Raw genomic sequence first — 14,728 nt, forward strand, 5'->3', positions numbered from 1 at the left:
ATTATGGAGGCCCAGATTCTCCATTCCAAGCCCGTCTAGAGCCTCGATGCTGCATTTCAGACAAGCAAAATTCCCGAAACACCTTTTGAAAACACATATATTACAGTACTCCAATGGAAAGGTGAGTATAGCTTGCATGTGTCAGTGCGACTGGTTCCTTGTTCTCCTGTGAATTTCTCAGTGTGTCCAGCATGTAAGATGGAGAACAGACCACAGGTGGGTACAGGAATGCCCCCAAGCAGTGCTTTTTTCTGGGGGGATGCAGGGATACGCATACCCATAAACATTTTGTGAATCTAAGTTTGGCCTCATTGAGGGGCAGTATTTCAATATGAGTAGGAAAATGAGAGTACCCCTAAACTTTTTTTTAGAAAAAAAGCACTGCTCCCAAGTAACAACCTTTGACTTCTTCTGAGGTGTATTGTACCAACATGTCCATTATATCAGCGTTGAGCTTCAGTTTGACACCATTTATCCAACCAATCACAGATTTCAGACAACCCCTCATGTCTCTTCAGTGAAGTCCCTGAATGAGCTTCATTACAATATAGATGGCACCTATCTCCCAAATGGTGAATGATCTCTCTCACCATCATTTGTAAAAGGACATTTTAGGCTATCATTTCCTTCAAGGAAGCCGTGGGGTAACAGGTAGTTCTACCCCTCCCCATTATCCCCACAACAAACCTGTGGGGTAAATTAAGCAGGGATATAGCAACCTTCAGCCAGTCATTCAAGGAGCTTCAGGTCTGACTGGAATTTGAACTTGGGGTTCTAGTCTGCCGCTACCCACTCCACCACAGTGTCTCTCATACAGATGTTAAACAGCATTTCTCATCTGCCACACTAAAATACGGCAACCAGAATCAATTGCGCAAATAAAGCAGATCCCCCAAATTTGCATTATGAGCTCCATGCACGGGATTTGAGCTTCTGTCATACAGAATTTGGATCTTCATTCTATTCTGTGGCCAAGAGAGTGATTTGGCAAAACATTTCATCTGGAAGAGAGGAGAGAGGAAGCTTGCAGTCATTAGGATGCTGTTTTTATTTTGCAGCAGTGATAAATCTGCCATCATCTGAGAGATGCTAATCAGGTCTTTGTTTATTGAGAAGGGGAGATGGGAGGGAAGGGCCACGGCTCAGTGGCAAAGCATATGTTTTGCATCTGCAAGTCCCAGGTTTTAAATACCTGGCAACTTTGGATTTTAAAAAACTGATCTCAAGTAGAAGGATCACACCCTAAAGTACTGCAAGGATAGCTTTCTACAGTACAACAGACTGTACCAAGACGAGTCCTTGAAATTCTAGGGTTATGCAAAGGACAAGAGATGATTCTACCAAATTTGGAGCAGGGAAATTTTCCAGAAGCAATGGTGGGGGTTTTTGTGTTTTTTTGCCAATGCTTGTTCTCTTCACCAAAGGGATCTCTCCCCACCCCCTCCCTACCTTCCACACTTCTGCCAGCTGCATTTAATTTTAGCCATCTCACTATCTTGGAGCATCTTCTTCCATGGAATGCAAGTTCTAAAGTAAATAAATAACAGTTTGTTGATGTAAAACCGCTGCCCAGAACCACACGGCAATGAATACAGCAGCCAGTTAGGCCCTGGTTCGATCTACGTGGAACCACTTTGCACAGCTGCTACAGCAGCAATGCAATGCCGCCGCCTCCTTCCATTCCTACTTTCTGGCTCCACTTTTGCCAGAGGCTCCAGGAAAAGAAACACAATAATGAGGCACTACAATCTATGCCATCCCCCTTTAGCTGGTTTTCCAGTACAGTGGTACCTCGGGTTAAGTACTTAATTCGTTCTGGAGGTCTGTTCTTAACCTGAAGCACCACTTTAGCTAATGGGGCCTCCTGCTGCCACTGTGCCGCTGGAGCACGATTTCTATTCTCATCCTGAAGCAAAGTTCTTAACCCAAGGTAATATTACTGGGTTAGCGGAGTCTGTAACCTGAAGCGTATGTAACCTGAGGTACCACTGTACTACCCTTATTGGCTAGGTGCAATTAATGTTTCTATTTGCTTTGCACTGGCAACAATTATGGCACTGTTACTTTCGCTGCTCGGTTGAAACATCTCTTGCGTTTTTGTACGTCACATCAAGTCTTTCTGAGAAAGGAGTCTTAAGAATTTTAATTTTAAAAAGCCGAGGGTCAAAGAAGCAATTGCTCTCCTGTTGTTGCTGGGCTCCAACTCCCATCAGCCCTACTCCTGCACAGCCAATGGTCAGAGCTGATGGCATATCTAGTCCAAAAAAAAAAACATGCGGAAGGCCACAGATTCCTTAGCCTTGTCCTAGAAGGATGAACTCTAGAGGCACTGCCAGGACCAACCTGGGAGGTTTTGGATGTTATTGTAAGCCTATAGTAAAGCAATTGCCAACACTCCTCTTCCCCACTATATTGGGAATGGGCCAAATCACAAACAAAGCATAAAAGTTCATAGTGGAAGGGTGGCAGAATCTTGCCCCCCCCCCCAATATTTATCTGGCCCAGTGCTTAGACCAACTTCAACCACTGCATCTAGAACAACAGGTAAGGAAAGGCAGGAAGACAATATATTCAATAAGGTTTCTTTGTCTCCTCTCTCAGCAGAACCTAGCTCCTAATTTGATTTGAAATAGTTCTCTCAGGTAGCCCCACATTGGTCACATCACAACCCACCCACTGAAGACCAACGGTTGGTTACCTCAGAGGCTACACAATTACAGCTCCACGGGCAATAAAATGTGCCCCTTATCCAAACCCAAATCCAACATTCTCACCACCAACACAAGGTATTTGTGTAGTCCTTCATGTCTTTTACTCATTGCTGTGGGGTGGTTCTTCGTGTATCCCATTACTGTGCAAGTACGATACTTTTGGCTGCATGTCAAGAACATTTCTGAACCACTGGAAGGTTGTCCAGGCACTTGCCTTCTGTGCCAGCAGGACTCTTACAGCTTTGCCTGAATTCTCTGTGAACTCAAAAGTACAGAGGCTCTGGCAGCATTCTGCCTTTTCCATTGACCACAACTGGGAGTAGACTTGGGCAGAACGCAGTCTCTCAAATTGCCAGCCAGAATAGGAGACACGAGACTTTGTGGGTAGCAAGAATTATCACCTCTCCACAGTCATGTTCATTCGGTGAAACTCTACGGACACCCTCCCCTTTCCCTTCCCCAAGTCGATCTGTGCCAACAACCAATGCCACACACAGTTACAACTTCTAATATTTCTGTTGAGTACCATGACTTGGCTGCAGAGCCACAGATTATTGAAGCTTAAATCTTGAGGGAAAGCGGGCTTGTTTGCTTTCCTGAAGTAAAGGACATTGGCCTGGAGGTCTGTGAAAGGAAACCAGGGCACTCTGTCCAAAACATTAGCAAAAACAGCACATACTTTCAGGATAAAAATGTGCCATTCATGTAAAATACTCAAGGAATAATCTGGCCATTTACCTAAGTCTGGTTTTACTCAGCCGTACTACCAGAGAGCTCAGAAAAACACAACAGCTATCTTGTTAATTAATCAACAATGCTAAAATTAATCTGTAATTTTGTTTACCTTGTGGTGTCAGCAGATGCCCTTGGAACCTTGACGCCCTTAATCCAACCATCCTTAACCCCTGAAAAAGGAGGAGAAGGCTACTTCAGAATCAAACAAGAATAACGGTCATAAATACTGGAACATTAGTATATAGATCATTTCACCCTTTTTGCATCTTGCTCTATTCCTCTTGCTACAATTAGCAAAACACAAATATTACCAGCCCTTTTCTTATTCCCTAGATCTAGTAACACATTGCTTAGAGAAATGTGCAGAAATCTGAGGCATAAGCACTTTTCACATTACATTTTCTGCCCTCACCGTCTCTTCTTAACCCTGTTATGCTCTTCCTTGTGCTTTTCTATGCATCCCATACATTTAATTACTGGTACCTTATCAAATCCCAAGTCTTTGAAGTCAACTATTCAAGCTCACCCATTTGAAAACCTATTGTTAATTAACCCCCCCCTTACATCATCAATCCCCCTTTCATGTTTATTTTGCCTGGTTTTAGACATCAAGCCTAATGGACAAGATAGATAGTTCCGGTTTATTGTTGACATGGTGTAAAACATTTTGAAACAATGAAATTAGGCATGGTGTGAAGAAAGCACATAGGGAGAAGTTTCCCACCCTTTCTCATAATCCTAGGATCCAATGATGCTGAATGGTGGGAGATTCAGGCTAGACAAAAAGAAAGTGCTTCTTCACACAGCATATAGCTCAGATATGGAATTTGACATCACAAGATGTAGTGAGCGCCACCAACAATGAATAGAATATTAATAGCTAGCAGTCATGATGGCTATATATTACCTTCTGTAACAGAGGCAGCATGTTTCTGAACACCAGTTGCTTGGAAGTAACAGAAGAACGCCATTGCCCCAGGCACATTTGGCTGGCCACTGAATTAGATGGACTTTTGGTTGAATCCAACAGAGCTGTTTGCATAAAAAAGTGGTTGTAAGTTTAAACTTTCTTGTTTCTAGTTTCTATGAAAGTTCCCATTCATTCCTAATGACTCCCCCCCCCCACTGTTCAACATTTTATCCGTAAAGTAGACAGATATCTGAATAATGAAGACCACATACTCTCATTGTTTGCAATTGTTATTTATTAAAAGTGCAGTAGAGCAATAAAATAAAATCTCAGTGCTTCAGTAAATCTGTGCGTAAATCATTATATCCCAAGTACACCATTATCTAGAAAACATACCAAACTTGTACATAGATCCAAGAATCATATAGTGCTTGATTATGGAACACCAAAAAATGTGCTTAACAACTCACTTTAAATATAAAATGACCTCCTTTAAAAATGGATCAAAAGGCCATTTTGCCAAACCAGTAAGCATGAAGCCCCAACTTTTCCCCTGCAGACAAGCTTCAGGGGCAACTGTAACAAAACCACATCTGGGTACCCTGTTTTCAATTACTGGACAGTTTTTCAGAAAGTAACACAAATGTATTCAGAACCAGCATTTGTAGCAAGTTTTCCGTTCGTGAGATAAAGTTAATTTCCAAGCCCTTTTAAAAGAAATCACGCCTATGTGTTTACAACTGGAAAGCGAAAACCCTCAAATGTACACTTTATATAGTTCAATTTTTAAAAAGAAAGAAAGAAAGGAACTCATTCACATTTGTTAGGTGGGAGCTGTATTATTGTCTCCATGTTGAGTGTACAACTCGGTTTACTGTGTTATCTACATTAGCTTGCATGCCAAATATTGCTGAAGGTGCAAAAGTCACGGAAACACGCACATGGGAAACTTCTCTTTTGTTATCGACTTTAACTAGATTGGAGCAGTTTCCTAACATCCCTAGGCCAATGCCTGGTATATCAGAAGACCCACCAGAAAACATCTTATTTTACACAAGTCACAGCTGTACTCCTATGCTTCTTATTCTTTTCATGAGGATATGTATAGGAGGCATTTACGGTGGACATGGTGGATTTTTGATGTTGTAAGACCCCATCCAAGGAAGGCGTTTATTTTATGGTGCGGCAATCTTAGGTCAAAGAACGCAATTTAAAATTTCGACTGAGATTCCTGACACAATCTGAAAACGAAAAGCAGGTAAATTGCAGGACTGAAACAAATGTTCATATATCCTCAGAACAACCATGAAAGAAAGAAAGAAAGACCAGCAGAAGTATTAAAAATGCAAAGTCAACCTTTTAATCTGTAAGTTTTAAAAATATCACTTCTGAAGTTTAATTGTCAAGGAGTTCGCAAAAAACAATAAAAATAAACAGGATGGTCATTGCTTTCCTAAAGACAAAAATGTGCACACACTGCTCTGCACACATGAGAGGGGGGCATGTGGTGAAGTTGGGGGTCAGTATGTATAAGAAGGATGCATTTAAACATTAAGTCCTGCTGATAAAATTTTATGGCCAATAATGCTCAGAATGAGCTTTCCCAATTCCAGACACTTGGGTTTGCCTTAAAATCCTTACATCCTAACACCATCATTAACTGTATGTGGGGGAATTGGAAGACACTGTTTCCCTATATTGGTTGCCATTTTAGTGTGCTACTCACAGAGGATTCCATCATCTTGAACGCTACCTTGAAGAGCCTGGGGGATCTGGTGATCCAGCAGGTTCTATAGAAACAGGATGGAAATGTTTTGGCGTGGTGACAGAAATGTAGCCCAGTGACTGGATTTGGCACAAAGGAGTGTTTATCCCAAAACTGTATTCCTTCCAGTATCTTGCAGAAAAGAAACAAGCCTATAGCTTTAAAAAATAATAATTTTGATGAAGGGAGAGCTATTTCCAGAACATTTAACGATTGGAAGATAAATGGTAGCCATGTTCAGCACAATTCTGTTGTGAGAATTAAAATGCCCCATTAACATTTAACACCACTGGAAGCAAGAGTCTCACAGCATTACTGGGACTAATTTGAGTATTTAGCATCAGTTTTCTCAGTTGACAAACACCTGTTTTCCATTTTCAAGGATGAAATGTAGCTTATTCTCACCGTACCGAAGTGTTATTTGGCCGAAGTGGTAAAAAATAGCATATATTTTCCAGTGTTAGGCCCAAGTATTAAAAATCATTGTTCACTTGCTTGAAAATTCTAATCACTTTTTTTTTTGTCTCTGCCTGAATTCCTAGTTCTGGATCATATTATTCTACATCAGTGGAAATCTTATTATGCATAAGTTTTTAGTGCAGGTGCCGAAAGATGGACAGCCATGAATAGTGGGGACTGTAGCCTTGTACACTGAGAATAGTTAAGGTGCTCAGTACAGCTGCACTTCAGGAAGCCAAAGAAACCCTAGGAAGATGAGAACTTCAACACTACTGCCAAGGAGCCCATTTACTACATAGGCAGGCAAATGAGATGAACCATGTCTGTTTCATACAGGAAAGTCAAGTCATTTAAAACAGCTGCCAAGATGATCAATAACTCAAGTTGTGCTTTGTAATTCCCGGCAGCTAGATCTCCACTTCCTAGTATGTGATGGTGCTGCCTTTGATGACCGGCAAGTGATGCCTTGGTTCGGAAACTTTAGACCTATGTTAGTCTCTCTGGAAGTCTCCTCTTTGCCCTCCTTTCTTGCTGAGCAGTTTCACCTCCTCAATGACCATGTCGTGAGTAACTGCTTTGCACATATCATAGACGGTCAAGGCAGCTAGGCTGGCAGCGGTTAAGGCTTCCATTTCCACACCGGTTTTCCCATAGGTGCGGCACAGAGCCTGAATCACCACTGCATGCCTCCTCTCATCTAGACTCAGGCAGATGTCCACCAGACTCAGTGGGATGTTGTGGCACAGTGGAATCAACTGGCTGGTCAGCTTGGCTCCCTGAATCCCGGCTATCTGGGCAACTGCTAGCACATCCCCCTTTTTCATTTGGTTCTGTTGCACCAAGGCAAATGCTTTCTCGCCCAGACGGACCACAGCACTGGCCACTGCAGTCCGTTCAGAATCCAGCTTCCTGCCCACATCCACCATGGAGGCACGGCCCTCCTGGTCAATGTGGGTTAGACGATCTGAGGCACTAAGAAATTGGCCGCTGGGAAGAGGTCCCTGGTTCTTCTCCTCTGCTTCGCTCCTGGTCACCCCAGTGTGAATGCCTCTAATCATGTGAAAAGCCTGCTGAGGGAGAGAAGTTCCTGTCCTAAGGCACTTTGCTGCCAAAGTTGAGCTCAAGTTCTTTTGGCAAATGCAATGGCTGCGGAGCTGAGCTTGCAGAATTCCTGCTGCAAGCTGTCCTGTTGAACAAGTTCCTGGCAAAGCATGTTGTCCTATAAAGACATTTTTCTGGAATGTCTTCCCCATCTGTTTGGATAAACTTGCTCTTGGAGTCAGCCAGTGGCCAGTTCTGTGGCTCCCGTCATTTAAACAAGCTCGGTCCTGCAGGGCATCTTGGAGCAGTGGGAACGACCATGATGCTGCCTCTAGGGAAATAAAAAACACAGGGTTGTTAAGTTTGTTGGATGAGAGAAGCTACTAGGAATTTTACACAGAGTTCTATAACCCCCCACAAACCAGAGAGAGAGAGAAGAAAAAAATAAATTCATATCCTTCTAGATAATGAAATGTACTTAATTTGCCAGGCCACTTATCAGTTATTAAAAAGCAGCTGCTTTCAGGTGCATGAAACTGAGTAGGTGTGTGCTGGCTTTCAGGCCAAGCTGAGGCTCAAATCGAATAAATCCACCAATCCAGAAAGTCAAATTCTATCACAGAGCAGAATTATATTTCATGAGTGTTCTGCTTCAACATGGTAGCATTGTGCAGAAACCTGTTCGATTTCTCAGAAGTTTTCTTCCCCCCAAAATGGGCTTCCATTTTAATGCCTCGTTTGATGGCTGCTTTAGAATTGTGAGTGCAGGGTTGAGTAGACTTTATTGTTGTGAGGTGGCTGAAGAAGCTGTGTTTTTCTTTCCACTACTCCAGCAACCTGCATTCTCCCTGGCTGCCAGCACTTCCTAATCTGAAAAGGCTCCACGGCAGGAGTGACCTCCCTGGGCTTTAGGTGAAGTGCAGGCAGCTGGGCAGGCTGGTGTGTTTGCTGCTTCTATTTACAAGGGAATCCTTGGCCACTTAAAAAAATATATTATTTTCACACCAATTCTTTAAAAGTAAAAATGCTTCACTTTTTAAAAAAGTTAATGAATGGTTGTCAGGGGGATGGGAGATAGCTTCTTTGTCCTTCTACATTTACAGGAAAGATCAGCTGCTGATGTCATAGTTTTCAGGAAACACAGGCACATGTGAAGGCTGCAGTAGGCAGATCATCAGAGTTGACTTGCAGAATGAAAAGACACTCACAAAATCCCCCAGTCCAGCAAAAGCCCTGTACCCCCACCCATCAGAATTTCACTCACACACACCCCCACTTTGATAATTTTCAAATGCAGTTTCTTTTATTATCACTTGACAAGAGAATGATGGAGGAAGGGATGGAAGAAATTTTCAGCACAGGGCTAAATTATGGCTACTAAAGCCATTCTGAAAAGCTAGCAGTTACTCCCTATTCTAGAATCATCTCACTGAAGTGTGGAAAGAAATGCTGACTCGTGAAATACTAGTGAGAATCTGCAGTGCAAGAATGAACAGGAACTAAATGGGTCTGTGGGAAGGTTGGAGCATGCAGAATGACATGCTCCCGTTTCTGTCTCTAAAAAGCTCCACATATATCAAATCTCAAGCAGATAATGGTGCCATTTTAAAACAATTTTCTTCATGGTCACAAGGGCTATCAACATATTTAAAAAAGAATAAGATGTGAGGATCCATGAGGAATCTAAAGGATGCACTGGACTGTGAATAAGAGGCCAGCTTCTAATTTGTGCATGAACTCATGCACAAAATCAAGGCTCCACTACTAAGCTTCAGCACACTGCAACTGAAAGGCACAGAGCACCTTTCCCTGTACCCAGCCATTTGAATGCACCCAAAGACGCTTTTGACTTTGTCTGAATAGCAATTGCAGCCCTCGAGAAACAAACAGGAGGGCAACCAGATGTTTAGAGGTCTAGAACATCGCTGTCAACGTTTCCCATTTTTTAAAAAGGGAAATCCCCTTATTCCAAATAGGATTCCTCGCAAGAAAAGGGAAAAGTTGACAGCTATGGTCTAGAAACCAAGGCCCATGAGGAATGATTGAAAAAGCTGGGCATGTTTAGCCTGGAGAAGAGAAGGCTAACAGGAAACATGATAGCTTGCCCTCAAATGTCCGGAGGACTTGCCACTTAAAAGACGGAGCAGACTTGTTCTCTATTTCACACATCCAGAGGGCAATTCTGGAACTAGCAGATGAAAATTGCAGCATTAGGAGATGCTTCCCAATGGCAAGAACCTAGAAAGGTGATGGGCTCCCCGCTGGTCATACTCCAGCAGAGGTTCAGTGTCTGGCAGAGATTCTGTAGTTGCAAGATTCCTGCCCTGAGCAAGGGGGCTTGACCCAATAACCTCAAATATCCCTTCTAAAATTGTTTGAAAAGCAGCTTACTTGATGGCTAGAAGGCTGGTGGCCTGGGGTGGGAAAGCTATCTGTGTAGCCCTCTATACTGTAGCCCACACAAATATATTCACCTACAAGATCACTCATGAGGCTGCTGGCTTCGTGGTCATGCATATATTTAGGAACATAGGAAGCTGCCTCATGTCCACTCAATCAGTCCATCAAGTTCAATACTTTCTACACTGAGTTGCAGCAGCTATCCAGGTTTTCAGGCAGAGGACATTAGCAGCTGTACCTGGAGATGCCAGGGAACCAGAGATCTTCTGCAAGCAAAGCTGATATCTATCCCAGAGCTACAGCCCTTCCCCCAAACACACCCTTGGGGATTCAGAAAGTGAGATGCCATGCTGTCAAGCTCGAAGCAGTGTCTCATTAAACCGAGCTAAGAGTAAGTGATGTATGGATTTTCCCAGTAGTGATGTATGGAAGTGAAAGCTGGACCATAAAAGAAGGCTGATCGCCGAAGAATTGATGCTTTTGAATTATGGTGCTGGAGGAGACTCTTGAGAGTCCCATGGACTGCAAGAAGATCAAACCGATCCATTCTTAAGGAAATCAGCCCTGAGTGCTCACTGGAAGAACAGATCGTCAAGCTGAGACTCCAATACTTTGGCCACCTCATGAGAAGAGAAGACTCCCTGGAAAAGACCCTGATGTTGGGAAAGATGGAGGGCACAAGGAGAAGGGGACGACAGAGGACGAGATGGTTGGATAGTGTTCTCGAAGCTACCAGCATGAGTTTGAGCAAACTGCGGGAGGCAGTGGAAGACAGGAGTGCCTGGCGTGCTCTGGTCCATGGGGTCACGAAGAGTCGGACATGACTAAACGACTAAACCACAACAACAAAAGAGTAAGTACGATGAATTGTGGTGCCGTCATAGGCTTTTTTACAGTACGCTACTCCTGATGCAAAGCCGTTGCCTGCTCCTTCTTCCAAGTCCCGAGAATGGGAAATGAAGCTGCAACGTAGACTTACTCCTTTTGGAGCAGTAGCCCAAACTTCAAGCGACTACAATGAAAAGCAGTCACTTGCTGTTGCCAGCTCTTGCTGTGTTAACAACAGTCACGTCATGTTTGGAGCTTTGCTGCGGCAAGCTCAGATTCCCTCGCTGACACGCGTTACCGTTGCTCTGGCTGGGAGCTTTGCCAGGTTCAGTTCCAAGTCCACTGGGAACCAGCCCTCTCTGCCCTTCTCATTAATCCCTTGGCTGTGGCAATTCCAGTGTCCAGTGCCAAGGACCAAGTCAAAAGGAGCCTGTTAAACATAATGGCAGCAATTCTCTTTATGAGCAAGGGAGGGAGAAGGGGGGGGAGAGAGATGTAAAGCAGTAGCCAAAGCTCTTTTTAATGATGTGTACCTTTAAGAAGTCTCAGCACACACTTTTTTCCTGCTTCCCTGGGAAGCTTCTGTTCCCCCAGCAGTCCTATTTCATTTCCAGCAGCAGAGAGATGAGGCAAGGCTCACAGACCAGCTCACAGACCAGCTATGTCTTTAAGATGAATCCTTACAAAGGATTCAAGGTCTTTTCATATAAGAGAATGTGTCCCTTCTTTTAGAAATGCTGGAGCACTCAGAGGCTCTAATTTTGGGGTGCAAAAACACTCTCTCAGTATCAAAAGAGCACTCCTGCAGCACAGCTGCCTTCCACCAGGAAAGCTCGTATCGCAAGGAATGCACCACTGTTTAACATGTTTGGTCCAACAGTACAGGGCTTGACCAGGACTCTGGGGTTGCGGCGCTCATCTCGCTTTATTGGCTGAGGGAGCTGGCGTACAGCTTCCGGGTCATGTGGCCAGCATGACTAAGCTGCTTCTGGCGAGCCAGAGCAGCGCACGGAAACATCGTTTACCTTCCCGCTGGAGCGGTACCTATTTATCTACTTGCACTTTGACGTGCTTTCGAACTGCTAGGTTGGCAGGAGCAGGGACAGAGCAACGGGAGCTCACCCCATCGCGGGGATTCGAACCACCAACCTTCGGATCAGCAAGTCCTAGGCTCTGTGGTTTAACCCACAGCTTCAAAAAGATTGGAGAAGTGTACTTAGCAAGCACCATTTTCCTCACCGTGGATTTACAGCCAGTTGCCCCACAAATAAATAACGATGGATGTATTCATAGCCGGTTCCCCTGGACTGCAAATCCTCTGCAAGATTCTGAATATCACTTCCCCCTCTCCCAACACAAAGTAATTCAGAAGAAGAGATTCCAAATACATTTTGGAATGTTGCCAGTCAAAGAGGTTGAGGGTTAAAATTCCATCATGTTTGCCTAACCAGGGACCAAGAATGCTGAAAAAGTGATGGAAGATGCCTGCCACATGCTCAAATGATCTGTGGGAATTTCCTATAGGTGACATGAGTAGGCGGTGCAATGGGAGTGGGGAAGTGGTTTTCAGCCAAGGGCTGCATCCCTTCATAGGCAGCTCACTGGGGAGGGCATGCCAGGGGGCGGGGGAGGTGCAGAGGCAAAAGGTGGGTGGAGCTATGGATGTGATGCTTGCTTTTCTACAGTAGGCTACATTCCGGCCATGAAGAGCCAGAGGTTTCTCTCTCTTTCTCATACGCACACACACACACACATCTCCCTCTCTCCCAGATAAATAAGAGGCATCCTCACATTTCAAGGACACATTAAAGGAGATTGCAGGGCAGGGACCATGAGTGGGGAATGACTTGAGGAGAATCCCAAGGGCCAGACAAAGAGATCTGGGGTCCACACCCCTGCAGTCCAGGATGCTCATTAACAAGCGGGGGGAAATGGGGAGATACTACTTAGGTTCTACCTGCAACCAAATACCAGATGGAATTTGAAGGGGAAAGCCTGCCCTTCTCCATAGGTCTGGGAATAAATGTGAGGTTAAGCAAGCAATAGAGCCGGGCCTCCAACTAAACTGGACTCTCTCCTGTTCACTTGCCAGCAAACCTATGCTATATGTGCACCCATGTTCTGCTTTTTTCCAGACAGCTTGAAATATAGCGGCTAGCTTTCCATTTTATGTGACAGGAGAGGAGTTAGCCACAATGGCCATCCTAGCAGTGGAGGGGGGGGGGGGTTGGAAGCATTGCCCTAGTACTTTGCAAGGGATAAGGCACAGTGAATATACATTCTATCATGGGCTGGGGTGTGTGCTTCCAGGTCTGCCTGGTTACAACTGCAGGCTACAACTGCCTGTTTACAATTGCAGGAAGAGGAAGGAGCACAACATACAGATTAGGGAAATGAGGGGCTTAAAAAGTGCCTGTGCTCTAGAATCCAGTGCTGCCAACTCAAAGTTCTCATTGATGTCTATGTTATATAGATCTTATACTTCGCTTTTTGCAATTGCCAAACTCCTCCCCCCCCCCCCGCACTCTCCTGCCAATGAGCCTATGTGAAGATGTCAAAGGGAAACAATGAGATCACTTTTAAAAAATCCCCTTAAAGCAGTGAAGGGAAGCGTGGAAATATGCTAAGGCAGCAGAGCAGCACAACTAATTCTTTGCACAGCACTCAGTGGCAGTGGAGGCTACATTCCCTCAACACCTCCTTGGTGTGTTCTCCAACCACTTCCTTCTGCCTGTTTATATGCTATCTGACTTCGGGGGAACCATGCAATCAGCCTGAAGTCCAAATTAGGAGGCCCTTCTAGCCATTCTCCATATGCCTCGGCTAGCCTGCGTGTCATGACAAAGCTGGCTCAACTCTGGTCACAGAAACCAGACTGTTTGTACAGAGAATGCCAGTGGTTAGTTTTCCCGAGATGCTGAATGCACGCTTGTCAGACTCAATCCAGCTCTTAGCTGCGTAAACAGACTGTAGGCAGCCTGCCTGCCATTCCAAAGCCAGCTAGAGGGGTCCCATCTTTGCATCGAGCTTCCTTCGCTCTCCCCAAAACGTCTTGTTGAATTACAGGCAAGTCCCCAAACCTATCTCAATAGAGCGCCAGTGGGATGAGTACTGGCTCACCACATGGTTCTCCCATGCTGTGGAAGTGCTAGTAGCTAATTGTTCCCGTTCCCAAGTTATCCGAATCCCAACTATGTAATTCTGGCAATGCGCCCAATTTAAAAGCAGCTGAGAAGAACACAGAGAGAATGAGATACCCCTTCGCTATAAACTGCTTACCTACAGGCTATGGAGAGAAAAAGACAGGCAGCTCATAAACCCCCATGAGAATGAATAAACAAGTTGTACACTCAGCAAAAGGTGGAAGTGAATGGCCAAGGAGATCACAAGAGTTTTTGCCAAGTAACATGCAATTTCTCCTTGTGAGCGGTTTTTAAAAGCTGTTTGTACACCTCTTTAAAAATTCAAACACACTTAGCCTAGGAAAAGACTGACTCTTTCCCCAAGGGGCAAATGTAAATACGGCATTGTGATATGGTTTATTACGTACTGATTGGTCACCCACCAATGAGGATCATTGGTCTGTTCTTCATCTGGGAAATGTTGAACATGCCTGGGAATAAATAAAGGATAGATAGACAAGAATTAGAGGATGCTGAGGATTTTAAGTCATATTAGCTTTGTATTGTAAATGGAAACAATACTTGAAAAGTGCAAGGAATAGCATAGATGTTAGCATTCAAGACATCTAGTTAGCCAGTCCTGATAAGGAAAAAGTATTCAGAAGCACAGAGATGAAGAATTCATCCCAACAAATGGGCTTCTTTAACACCCTCCTCAAGAGAAAAAGGAAACAGTTTGAACCTCCTGAAGCAGAAC

General features: G+C 44.2%; 1 protein-coding gene across 3 annotated transcripts in view; it reads right to left on the minus strand.

Annotated features, from left to right (window-relative positions):
* Window positions 1–4,633: 4,633 nt before the first annotated feature.
* Window positions 4,634–14,728, minus strand: part of MOCS1 (molybdenum cofactor synthesis 1) — a 35,483-nt gene continuing 25,388 nt past the window's right edge. Inside the window, exons 10-11 of one of the 3 annotated variants that reach the window (XM_083604536.1) lie at window positions 14,400–14,462; window positions 4,634–7,952 (exon numbers count right to left, since the gene is read on the minus strand). In XM_083604536.1, the coding sequence (XP_083460662.1) occupies window positions 14,407–14,462 (56 nt within the window). In that variant the 3' untranslated portion in view covers window positions 4,634–7,952; window positions 14,400–14,406. Of the gene's footprint in view, window positions 7,953–13,248; window positions 13,357–13,461; window positions 14,463–14,728 lie in introns of those variants that run through there. The other 2 variants (XM_083604535.1, XR_014545734.1) reach the window with 2 other exon arrangements.

Source organism: Podarcis filfolensis (genome assembly GCF_964270895.1).
Source record: "Podarcis filfolensis genome assembly, chromosome: 3".
Classification (NCBI taxonomy): Eukaryota; Metazoa; Chordata; class Lepidosauria; order Squamata; family Lacertidae; genus Podarcis; species Podarcis filfolensis.